This window comes from Chlamydomonas reinhardtii, chromosome 17, assembly GCF_000002595.2.
Source record: "Chlamydomonas reinhardtii strain CC-503 cw92 mt+ chromosome 17, whole genome shotgun sequence".
Lineage (NCBI taxonomy): Eukaryota > Viridiplantae > Chlorophyta > Chlorophyceae > Chlamydomonadales > Chlamydomonadaceae > Chlamydomonas > Chlamydomonas reinhardtii.
The window spans coordinates 92,906-103,891 of record NC_057020.1 but is presented as its reverse complement, the minus strand read 5'-3'; the positions used below and the strand labels follow the sequence as shown (position 1 = coordinate 103,891).

The 10,986-nt window shown below is 62.0% G+C and overlaps 1 protein-coding gene across 1 annotated transcript; it reads left to right on the top strand.

Annotated features, from left to right (window-relative positions):
- Positions 1-16: 16 nt before the first annotated feature.
- CHLRE_17g696900v5 (uncharacterized protein) lies at positions 17-10,662 on the top strand. Its single transcript, XM_043071837.1, has 26 exons — positions 17-612; positions 757-804; positions 1,002-1,162; positions 1,333-1,391; positions 1,604-1,745; positions 1,957-2,159; positions 2,234-2,357; positions 2,605-2,694; positions 2,913-3,013; positions 3,114-3,225; positions 3,356-3,561; positions 3,686-3,743; positions 3,975-4,276; positions 4,402-4,511; positions 4,627-4,902; positions 5,068-5,729; positions 5,892-7,218; positions 7,452-7,481; positions 7,762-8,042; positions 8,231-8,267; positions 8,531-9,039; positions 9,219-9,261; positions 9,403-9,485; positions 9,601-9,625; positions 9,756-10,039; positions 10,213-10,662. The coding sequence occupies exons 1-26, from the start codon at positions 519-521 to the stop codon at positions 10,390-10,392; spliced, it is 5,547 nt and encodes a 1,848-aa protein (XP_042914296.1). The 5' UTR covers positions 17-518; the 3' UTR covers positions 10,393-10,662.
- The last annotated feature ends 324 nt before the right edge of the window (positions 10,663-10,986 follow it).

Sequence of the window (10,986 nt, the reverse complement as noted above, 5' to 3'; positions counted from 1 at the left end):
CTCGCAAGGGAAAAGTAGTACTCATAATTCCTTCGACCTTCGCCTGTAACGACCCCATGGAAGACACATGACAAGTGTTCCCCGGTCCCGGATCGCTTCGCTAGGGGGCTCAGCCCAAAAATTGATCCCAGCTACCAGCTTTTAAGTCGCACATATGCAAAATACAACACAAAACTCATACACTTCCTGACTTTTAGATTGGGCGCTCGTGACACTCTTTGCGTCAGCTTCGTTTTACCATATCATTGTAGCATTCAATTGCTATTGCTATTACGGCTGAGCGCTCGGTAGAAACACAAGTATACACTTCGTTAGGATTTTCCAACACGCGTGCGTGACTGATGCTATCGTCGCATAGCACCTAGATATTATTGTGGTAGCAGCGCCTGTATTATAGGAGGACGAGGAAACTGCTGAATCTTCCAAGGAGGAGTTGACAATGGCAACGCAGCGAATCATCAAGCATATGGAGCGACTGCTTAGGAGCTAAGACATTGACGCTGTGGTAAAGAATCATCATGCAGCGCGACGGTGGGCCTAGGGCGCCTGGGGCGACGGTCCTGGTTGCGCTCTGCCTCGCCGGCGTGTTAGTTAGCACACATGCTGTGATTGGTAAGTCATTTGCTGCTGCAAGCGATATAACAGAGCCTTGGTGTGGCTTTCATTCCACCCGCTCCTGCCCGACGTCACGACTCGCTGCCCGGCACTCACACCCCTTCACACCACACCCACGCATGTCTCCCCCCCATCCCGCAGATCCCGCCAACATATGGAAACCTATTCCATTTCAGCTCGACGGCATTGGTGCGTACTAGCGCCGTCACCGCGTGCCCGGCAACTATACACGCCTAAGCGGCCCTGAGTCAGGCTTAGCCTGCTACGCCCACTGCCTAGCTCCAACACGCGCGCCTTACTGCAGTCCCGTGGGATTCTAAGGCAAGAAGGACTGACACGATGTCATCCATGCCCAATTGTTTTTGTGCGTGCGCCCTGCCCAACAGATTACGTCCTACACTACGAACCCCTCACATTTGTGGACGCGGTGGCCACATGCGCGGACGACAACCTGTTGCCGGGCGGGCGGCCGGGCTCAGTGCTTCACTTCGAGGCGCTCATCCCAACATTCGCACATGCAACCACCGCGCTGCCCGACATCGCAAATGTGGGTTGCCAGGATGTTACCTTACAACCCAAGTTCCGCATGCTACACATGCACGGAGCACGGCAGCTGCTCAGTGCGTGTGGACTTGGCTTGTGTTGAGCCCGGGAGCATAGATCAGCATACATAGTTGCTATCACAGCACTGCTCACAGCAGTCGTCGTCTTGCACAGGCCATCATCGAGGGCTACGGCCTGACGTCGGACCCCGACCAGGCTGGCTATAATCTCTGGTGGGCTGGTGCTCTGGTTGTCATGTACACACTCGAATGCATGTGTTGTGTTGTTGTGGGAATTTGCTTAGCCTCATTGATGTATCACCTGCCTCAACGCACGTCTTTCATGACGAGGCGAGCGCTGGGCCGCCGCGGGTTGCCACTGGACCATGTGAGTTGCAAAGCAGCGCGGTAGCGGGAGATGGCGTACGTGTGCCCCCATGCTGCAGGGTCTGGGACTCCAGCCGTACCTGTCGGGCGTTCTGGTTCGACCTGGGGACGTCCATGTTCAGCGCCACTGACGTTACGTGCACCTGGACACTGGGCTTTGTCTGCGTGGACGCCGAGGCGGCGGAGCAGCGCGGGTGGCAGGTGGGCGAGTTAGGTGTTCAGTGTGTTGCGTGGCTGTGGCATGGGGCGCGTTTGATTTGTGATGCTAGGCAGGGTACGTATAACGTATTGCGTGGATACTGCACGCCGCTTGCACGCATAAGTCTCTACCTGCTTTGCCAATGCGCCGCCGACCCCCCCTGTCTGCCACATTCCCTCGCACTTCCTTGCCTCCCCTCGCCCCGCCCCACAGACCAGCCTGCCCTGGTACCGCTCCTACCTGGCCTCTCGGGTGCAGCCCTCGCCGGCCGCGCAACTGGGCCCCGATACATGGGGCTGGAGCCTGGCGGATGGGGAGGCGGTGGGGTCCTTCAGCCCACCGCTCTCCATCACTGCCTACTTCAACAGCACCCCTGCACTGTGGCAGACGGGGCCGCCGGTCAGCATGCTGTACAGGTGCGTGCGTGCGGGCCGGCAGGAATGAAGTGCTCTCCCCTGATAGCGACAACACACGCTGACTTCATTTGCAGGGGCGGTGGGCACAACGTGTACGCGCTGCGGCTTGTGCAAGACTCAGCCGCGTCCGTGGCGAAGAGCTGGGAGCTGTTCTGGGACCAAAGGAACCAGCTGGCGGGAAACCACAGCGCGTACTGGGTAAGTTTGTAGCTGCAGTCGTGCCGCCGGCGGTGGAACCCTGCGTGCTGCACATGCACACGCGCCAGCTGCAGCACCGCGAACAAATGTGAATGCGACGCCTGAGGGCGGATAGAGCCGTGGGGCTAGACCACCCAGGAGGCACCACTACCTCGCCTCAACTCGCTTGCCACGTGGTGTGTGCCGACGTCAGCTGCCCGTCCACACTCACCAGCACGTACGCCCCGCCCCACTGCGCCGGCTGCAGGGTGTGTTTGACCTCACTCGTGACTATGGTGCCGCATTTGAGGTGTACAACGTGGTGCCGGACGCTCACGACTACGTGGTGTCGGTGCAGGTGGGCAGGGCCAGTGGTCCGCCGGCGGTGGGCGCATGTGAGCACACAAGGATGGCAGGAGCTCTTTGCCAGCTGCCAGCTGCGCTCTGCTGGCTTCAATGTCATGCACATGGAGCCAGGCCAAAATCCGTTCCATCAGCCCCTATTCAACCAAGTTCCGTCTTCCGAACGCTCACGAACAAGTACCCGCCCCATTTGCCTGACCCCCCTACCTGCAGGGCTGCTACCTCCCTGGCGTGCAGCTGGAGCGGCTGTACTTCGTGACGCGCACCGGCCGCAGCCTGCAGTTCGGCCGCGGCTACTGCACCGCATGGTTCAGGTGCGGCGGCGCACGGTTGAAGCGGGCGTGGGGCCACGTGCAGGCAGCTGCTATGCAGCTGTCCACCTGTTCCTACACCGTGCTTGGCGTCCGCCCGCAGGCAGGATGCGCCCCCAGGCGGGTACCTGGCTGCGGTTGCTGGCTGGTCACTCAACCAGACACTGTGGCCCGCGGGACCACCGTATGACATGGATGTGTCCTTCATCTACCAGGTAGGTGCCCTGGCGCACGTGCAACGTCCTGCTTGTAACGCGCGGTAATGGGTCGGTGAGCCTGGTACTGTGCCACACCTGCTGACTCTCACACACATGTCTCACCCGCCCCTTCTCACGTCCATCGCAGATCCGGCCCATCTGGGCGGTGCCTCCTGGCGGCAGCCCGCCGCCACCCATGTCAGTAGACCTGCCGCCGCAGCTGCCCGCAGGGGGCGGCGCCTGCCCCGCCTCCCGCCCACCTGTCGCCGCCAGTGCGCGGCAGCTGGGCCTGCCGGGCGAGTGCGGCGCCGCCACCGGAGCTGTATGCAATAGTAACCAGTGCTGCGGTGTCATGTGAGTGGTGTCGTTTGCAGCGAACGAAGAGAGTACTGCAACACGTGAAGTGCGTTGGGCTGCCAGTAGACGACTAGTCATATGCTGGCCCACCACTCACATGCGCTCGTGTGTCTGCCCTCAGGACGTGGGGGCGCAATCGTCTGTATGCTGTGTGTGGTACAGGTGTCGCGCCTTGCCAGGTGCGTGGGCCTGTGTCGGGTCGCCAGAACCGTTTGCGCGGTTTGCGGTACGTTCCATGTTCCAAGTGCAGGTTTGGGCAGGTGCAGGTTTGGGCAGGTGCAGGTTTGGGCAGGTTTGGGCAGGTGCAGGTTTGGGCGGGTGCAGGTTTGGGCGGGGGCGGGGTAGGTTGTAGAATACATACCGACCGGCGTATTGCCCGCGCGCCTTGAACCTGATCCTCATGTACGCAGACCGGCTGCATGTCTGGCTACGGCATGTGCGGCGTGTTGCCGGAGCAACCACTGCTTACCTTCGTGCGGCCGCCCAGCCCCCCGCTGTCATCCTACACCCCACTGCTCCTGGATGCCTCCAACACGCCGCTGATAGTCAACGGCAGCCGTGTGGTGAACTGGACCTCCACTGTCACCAGCCCCTCCGCGGCCTACGCCTCCGCGCCCCTGTCGGCCTCAAACCCGCACCAGCCGCTGCCTGTGCTGTACGTCCTCAAAACCGACGGCCCCGTCACATACTCAGACGCGCTGGCGTTCTGCAAGTGAGTGCGCAACAGCAAGGTCTGGGTTCCTCATAAGGCCTGAAGGCCGTGCTGAGAGCACAGGACACAGGACGCCCCGTCTTGACCGTTCTATACCTGTACTGTGCTCAACCTGTCGACCGCAGCTCTAGCACTCATCTGGGTTTAAGCTGGGAGATGGTGGGTGTGGCTGATTCCCTGGGCTTCACTGTGAGCGGCACCATGCGGCGCGGAGCCTACACCGCCATCAAAGACAGTGAGTGCGCTCGTGTGACCGCTGACGCATGGCATAATTGTCGCCCATCCACTCTTGCACGCCCACCTTTCTCCTCATGCGTTACATGCCATGTCCCGGGTACCTATGCGCGCAGCTGTCATGTGGTTCCACTCGGATCCTGACTATGTCAAGGCGGCACCCGGGTATGCGTGTATCCGCGGCAAATACGGCCCTCAGCCAGCTGGGGTCTACGATGAGACCATCGTGGGTCTGGGCCCCTGCGGCATCACGGCCGCTGCCATGTGCCGAGCTGTAGGCCTCACATCCGCCACAACCTCCAAGCAACTTGCCGGCCAGTTGAGGCGGCTGCAGCAGCCGTCTAGCACAACGGCCGCTGCCCCACCCGCCGCCGCGACTGTATGGAAGCCAGGTGAGCGCTGGGGAATGAAAAGGTCGCGCTGCAGCACGGTGTTGCATTACCGGTACCATGAGATTAGTGATGGATGGAGTGTAGTCATCACTCAAGCATGCTCAAACCATTCCAAGCAACTGCCGTGTGCGCTCCCCTGTGCCCTGCGCATGACCCCGTGCGCAGGCCGCCACTCCGTGTGGCTGTCTGCCAAGCACGGCGCCGGCCCCTTCAGCTCCGGCTCCTGCGGCTTTGCGCTGGCGGCGGTCCCGCAGCTGGAGGCGGCTCTGCTTCAGCAGCTGGCGTCACTCGTAGCTGACGCGGACGCACCGGCAGCAGCAGTAAGCCAGACAGCAGGCGCAGGCAACACAACCACCAGCACCACTGCGGCTACAGTCGGCAACAGCACAGCCGCTGCCCCCATCACAGCAGCTTCTATCACACTTCCCGGCACCTACATCGGTGATGTCGACGTGTCTTCACTGCAGCTGCCGCTGGCGGGCCTTTCTTTGAGTCGCGCCTCCTTTGCTGACAACAGCTCAGACGCCTCTGACCTCATTGCGGGCCTGCGACTGCACCTCAACACGAGTAGCCAGCAGGGCCCCTCCGCCGGTATTACTGCGACGCGTGTGGCGGGCGTGGAGAGCAGTGGTGGCTGGGAGGGCATGGCGCTGGTGCCTGGGGAGGTGGTGGTGGCTGTGAGTGTGTGCGCGGGTGGCTTCGTGGAACGGTTGGTCCTGCACACCAGCACTGGCCGCCTGCTGACACACGCCTGGAGCCGCCATGCGCGCTGCACCCGCGGCTTCACGGAGGCGGCGCCAGCGGGCGGGTACCTGCTTGGGATGGCGGTGAGTGGTCGGGCAGGCAGGCACGCAGCAGGAGACAGAGGTCAAGAGAAATATGAAGCTTGTCGATTTGCCTTGAATGCCTGGAAACCATGCATCAGAGGCCAGCACATGCTCCAACGCATACGTCCACTTACCCCGCCCTGCCCTCGCCCGCCGCCTCAGGGTCACGTGGGCTCGTATGTGGAAGACCTAGTGTTGGCCTGGGGCAGTCCTCTCCCAACGCCGCCGCCCACCCTTCCGCCGCCGCTCGCCCCGCCCGTAGTGGACACGGCGGCAGCGGGCGGCGCTACCGATGGCCGCACCAACACCACGTCGACCGTGCAGCTCACCGGCTCAAGCCCCGGCACGAGCAGTAGCAACAACACTGGGATCATAGTCGGTGCCGTGGTGGGCGGGACAGTGCTGCTAGTCGGACTGCTGGCGGCAGCTCTTCTGCTGCTGCGCCGACGCCGCAGCCCGGAGCTGGAAAAGCAGAATCCGTCGGACTCCATTGATGCGCGCGGGGGCAAAGCCAGCATAAGGTTGGACGCAACGACGTCAGGCAGCGGCCATCATGGGGGCGGAAGTATGGCCCTAGTGGCGGCAGGTGCTAGCGGCATTGACCCGAGGTTCGCAGAGGCTCATGGTTGCGGCGGCACCTCCACTGACTGGCTGCCGACAGACAACTCCCCCTCATCAATGCGCGACACGGGAAATGCAGTGGCACTGTCGACAACCTCTGTCACTGCTGCCGGCGCTGGCGCGGGTACGGCGGCTGTGCGGCAGGAGGCAAAGCTTGTCGCAGCGGGTCGCGACGTGGGCTGTGCGGTGCGGGGCGGGAGTCAGGCTGCGGCAGCAGCTGCTGCATGGCGCCCAGCAGATGGCATGGGCGTAGGCATGGGTCTGCTGGAGGCTGTGGCGCATGATGACCTAGACACTGACTTGGACCTGGACGGCGACCTGCTGGGGGCGCATGACCACCAGACAGAGGACGGCGAGGCCCAGCTGCTGGGGCACGGGGCGGCGATGGTCGCAGCTGTGGCCGCGGCCGCCGCAGCTGGTACCGGAGCGGTGGCTGGTGCCCCGCGAAGTGGCGGCAGCAGCTCTGGCGGGCTACGGTTTGCTGGCGCAAGCAGCGGTGATGGCACCAAGGCTGGCGCACCGCTAGCCTCTACGGCATCTAACTGGACGGGCACGACCGCGGCTGTTAGCGGGACCATGTACGGTAGCAGCACCACTGGAGCGGGTAGCACTGGAACCAGCGGGACAGACAGCCGGCAAGCAGGTAGCCAGGCCACATCTGGGCCCGACCTGTCCGGAGGGCCAGGTGGGACAGATGTGTGGGCAGCGCCACAGGCATTGACTGAAGCCGCGGCGGCCGTTGGTGTCGGCAGCGGCCTGTCCGCCACCCCGCGCAAGGGCTCCACTGTGGGTCCGTCGCTCACGGCCCAACGTGTGGCGGCGGACTCGTCGCTCACAGCGCGGGGCAACCTGGTGCCGGCGCACGCAGGTGGGTAGCTAGAGATGGCGGGGGGGGGAGGCGGGCTGTGGTGTGACAAGAGAAAGCCGTCCGCTCGTACAGGCATTACTGGTGCTCAAGGTGCGGCGTACCACGTAGTGTGAGTTGTCACGTCCCGGGCCCCACTTGAGTTGCCCCCGGTGCTGCAAGTGCCATAGATGATTCATGAGTTCGACTGACTGCATGTCCCATGCACCTACCGCCGCACCCCCGGCCTAGCACAGACCGAGCCATGGAGGTCGTCCTCGCGCCAGGTGCGTCGCCTGTGGAGGGGCTGACGAGTGGCACATGGAGGGGAAGTGAACGCACCCGAAAGCTGCGTACCACACGATGAAATTGGCAAAGCGTTGTAGCGCTAGTCGCTGCGGGCTTCAGGCAGCCGTGTCATGCTTACTGGTCCGAGAAATGGGCTCAGGTGGACACAATGTGTTTCCTCCCATGTGCTTACCAAGACACAAACATACACACACTCCATTGTGATCCAGCTAGCATGACTCTCCTTTTTATGCAACCACCGCATTCATGCCGGCACAGGCGCAAGCGGTCGTGCTGGCTCCGTCGTCAACTTGGGGAGGGGCAGCACAGGGGCTGGCCCTTACCAGCCGCCAGTGCTTGCGGCCGTCGTCGCAGCACACAACACAGCCAGCGGCGGTGGTGCCTACAGCCCGCCCGCACCGAGCTCAGTGAAGCAAGAGGATACCACCACACCACCTGGGCCCATGTCAAGCGCAGAGGGCGTGGCGTTGGCGGCAGCTGCCGTGGCGACGGGAAGTAACGAGTCGCTGGCGGGGCCGCCACCATTAATGCTGGGCAAGGTAAAGGTCACACACATACGCACGCGCGCATACACACACACACACACACACACGCGCACATCCGGCTGTAGCATCACAGTCTTATTGCGTGCCATCCCAGCAGTTTTGTACCCGACGCCAATTATTCGCGCACGCAATTGACTGATGTCGGGCCCGTTAATGCCTCATCTCTTCTGGCACCATTGCAGAATGTGGCGGTTGACTGGAAAGGCATTCTCGGTCGAGGTGCGTGGCCAAGAGCTCTCATGGGTTTTCGAGGGCCAGCTACCCGTAATGTTGTGCCGCACCTGCAGTTTTACTAGTTTGTGTGCAGCCTGTAAGCCTGTTGATCGCATATAGGCGGCGGGTCAAATTCAGCCTTCGGCCTCAGACATTGCATTAACTTGGCGTGGCAGCACAGTCCACTTTTCCCCTTGAGAAAGAGAGCCACCTTCTTGTTTCAGTTTGTGTGCAACGTTTTTGTCACTAGCCACCTTGTTACCTCGCAGGCTGCTCCTGTGTTGTGTACCGCGGCATGCTCACGCTGCCGCCTGGGGAGGGTCCTGCTGCTGGCGTTGCCGAGGGCGCGACCATCCCAGTCGCAGTAAAGCTGCTCATGCACTTGGCCGCGGCGGCAGTCGAGGAGGGGGGAGCTGCAGCTGTGCCCACATCAGCAGGTGATGGCAGCGACAGAGCGGTCGGCGACGGCGCGGCTCTGCCAGCCGCGCTGGCACAGCTGAACCCTGTGCCGTTGTCACCGGAGCTGCGTGGCCAGCTGCGCATGCTGCAGGCGGAGGTGGCGGTGCTGAGCCGTCTGGACCATCCCAACATTGTCAAGTACTACGGGGCATGCCTGGACCCGACAACTACAGCCGCAGGGGCAGTGCGCAACAGCAGCGGCGGCGGTCTGGAGACCAGCTCCGCGAGCGCCGGTGGGGACGCAGGGTCTGGGTCCGGCAAGTCTGGCGCCACATCATATTCCGTGCCTCCCGGCATGTCCATCGACATGCCCTTCCTGGTGAGTCACAGGCACCGCTGGGCAAAGAGTGCTAGCTCCTGTGACATTCTGCCAGTGTGTGCCGCATTTTCACAATGTGTCAGGTCGGGTTGCCAACGGTTATGTACTTCCACGTCCTTGATGTGCCACGAGAATGCGAATGACTGTTCCCCTGCTACCACCTGCCTCACCGGTCACAGGTTGAGGAGCTTATGCATGTGCCCCTGAGCCGCGTCATTCATGGTGAGAGGCGTGCCGGGTGCCATCCGTGTGTGTATACGGCTAGAAGGCGGTGCGCACGGCCTATGGTGCAGCCCTGCCGTTGCCGGTCCCTTCCTAACATCTCCAAATGTGTTGACACAACCTGTTTACCTTGTCCCACAGCCCGCCATTTGAATGGCTCTGGCGCCTTCCTGCACGACTACGGCTTGGTCGACATCCTGCGCATCTGCAGGGATGTGGCAAATGTGAGTGCCATCGCTTCTGGGTTTGCAGTGCCCAGTACTCAGTGCCAAGTGGATTACCGTACATATCCCTGACGTTCGCCCTCTTTGTGCGTGCCTCCCATTGCCCCTAATGCAGGCTCTGGCGTACCTGCACCCAACCGGTGAGTACACAGCAGTCACTGTCCTTCTGGTCCTGAAAGACTTCAGCACCCGCCGCCGCTGTCCTAGAACACCAACCTGTCCGACCATGCGGCTTACCCCTTCTCTTGCCCTCATGTTTGTTTAGCGCAGTCGTGCACCGCGACCTGAAGCCGGCCAACGTGCTGTTGGACGAGCGCGGCACTGCCAAGGTGGGCGACTTTGGTCTGGCTCGCTTCAAGGCGGGCACACTGCTGGCCACAACCAACGTGGAGGTGGGCACCACGCCCTACATGGCTCCAGAGAACTTCGCGGCGGGCGGCGAGGCGGCCGTGAGCGACAAGTCCGACGTGTTCGCGCTGGGGGTGCTCATAAACGAGATGGTCACACGCCAGCGGCCCTGGACCGGCACTCGCAGCGCCGTGGTCGGGTACTTGGTGAGCGAATGAAGTGATGCAGGGAATGGCACTCGGAGGGAGGCGGGGAAGTAATGCATGCCTGGATGTGCACGGTATGGGAGAATGCTCGAAAATGCGTGTGCGTCCCTACTTGCTCATGTCCTCAACATGACGGCTGCTACCCTACCGTATCCGACCCAATGCTTGTGCAGGTGGCGATCGAGGGCCAGCGCCCTACCATGGCGCCCGCTGACCACCCACACTGCCCACCCGGCCTGCGCTCTCTGATCCAGCGCTGCTGGCGGCAGAACCCCGACGAACGGCCGTCTGGCGCGGAAATTGTTAAACGCCTCACGCTGCTGCTGGCGGAGCACGCAGCGGCGGCGCTCTAGGTCCCTTGCAGGCGCAGGAAACGAACGGCTGATCAAAGTGCTGGACTGCTACCGTGCTACGGGCTTACGGCACTGGTATGCGTTTGAATGTTGGTTGGCGGGTGCCTAAGTGCCTTTGTGTGTGCGATGGGACAGTGTTAAGGCAGGTTGGTGAAGTCCCGCAGGGTGCAGCTGATTCCCAGACCCCAGAAGATGGCAAACAAGGCGGGTGCCTTTGTGTATGGTGTGTGTCAAAAATCGCGCGTTGGATTGTTGAAGGAGTCACGTTTGAAACCCCTCCATTTTGCACCAAAGTGGTGTCAATGAACTCCTCCTCCTTGACGAGCACTATCACTCAGTGCCATCAGCAGAGGTCCTGTTCTGAAACTTTGGTCACAGGTGGGATCCTATCCATGGAAATCCCGTCGACCCAGCCCACCCCGCGCTCAACTCTCTGCCGCGTGACGAATGTAAAATGTGCATCGGCAGCCTTATACGCCGTGAATGCATGTGCACCAGCGCTTGAGAGCCCAGCCGTGTCAGTGCGCATGCGAAGAACGTGGAGGCATGTCCGACATGTCCACGCCCCGGACGCGCAACTTAGCCCTCTCACGC

What these genes read in the sequence shown, in the direction of transcription:
- CHLRE_17g696900v5 (XM_043071837.1), top strand. Translation starts at nt 519, where the DNA reads ATGCAGCGCGACGGTGGGCCTAGGGCGCCTGGGGCGACGGTCCTGGTT. An exon ending in CAGGCTGGCTATAATCTCTG is followed by an intron (nt 1,392 to 1,603) that starts GTGGGCTGGTGC and finishes CCCATGCTGCAG; the next exon opens with GGTCTGGGACTCCAGCCGTA. An exon ending in CCATCGACATGCCCTTCCTG is followed by an intron (nt 9,040 to 9,218) that starts GTGAGTCACAGG and finishes CACCGGTCACAG; the next exon opens with GTTGAGGAGCTTATGCATGT.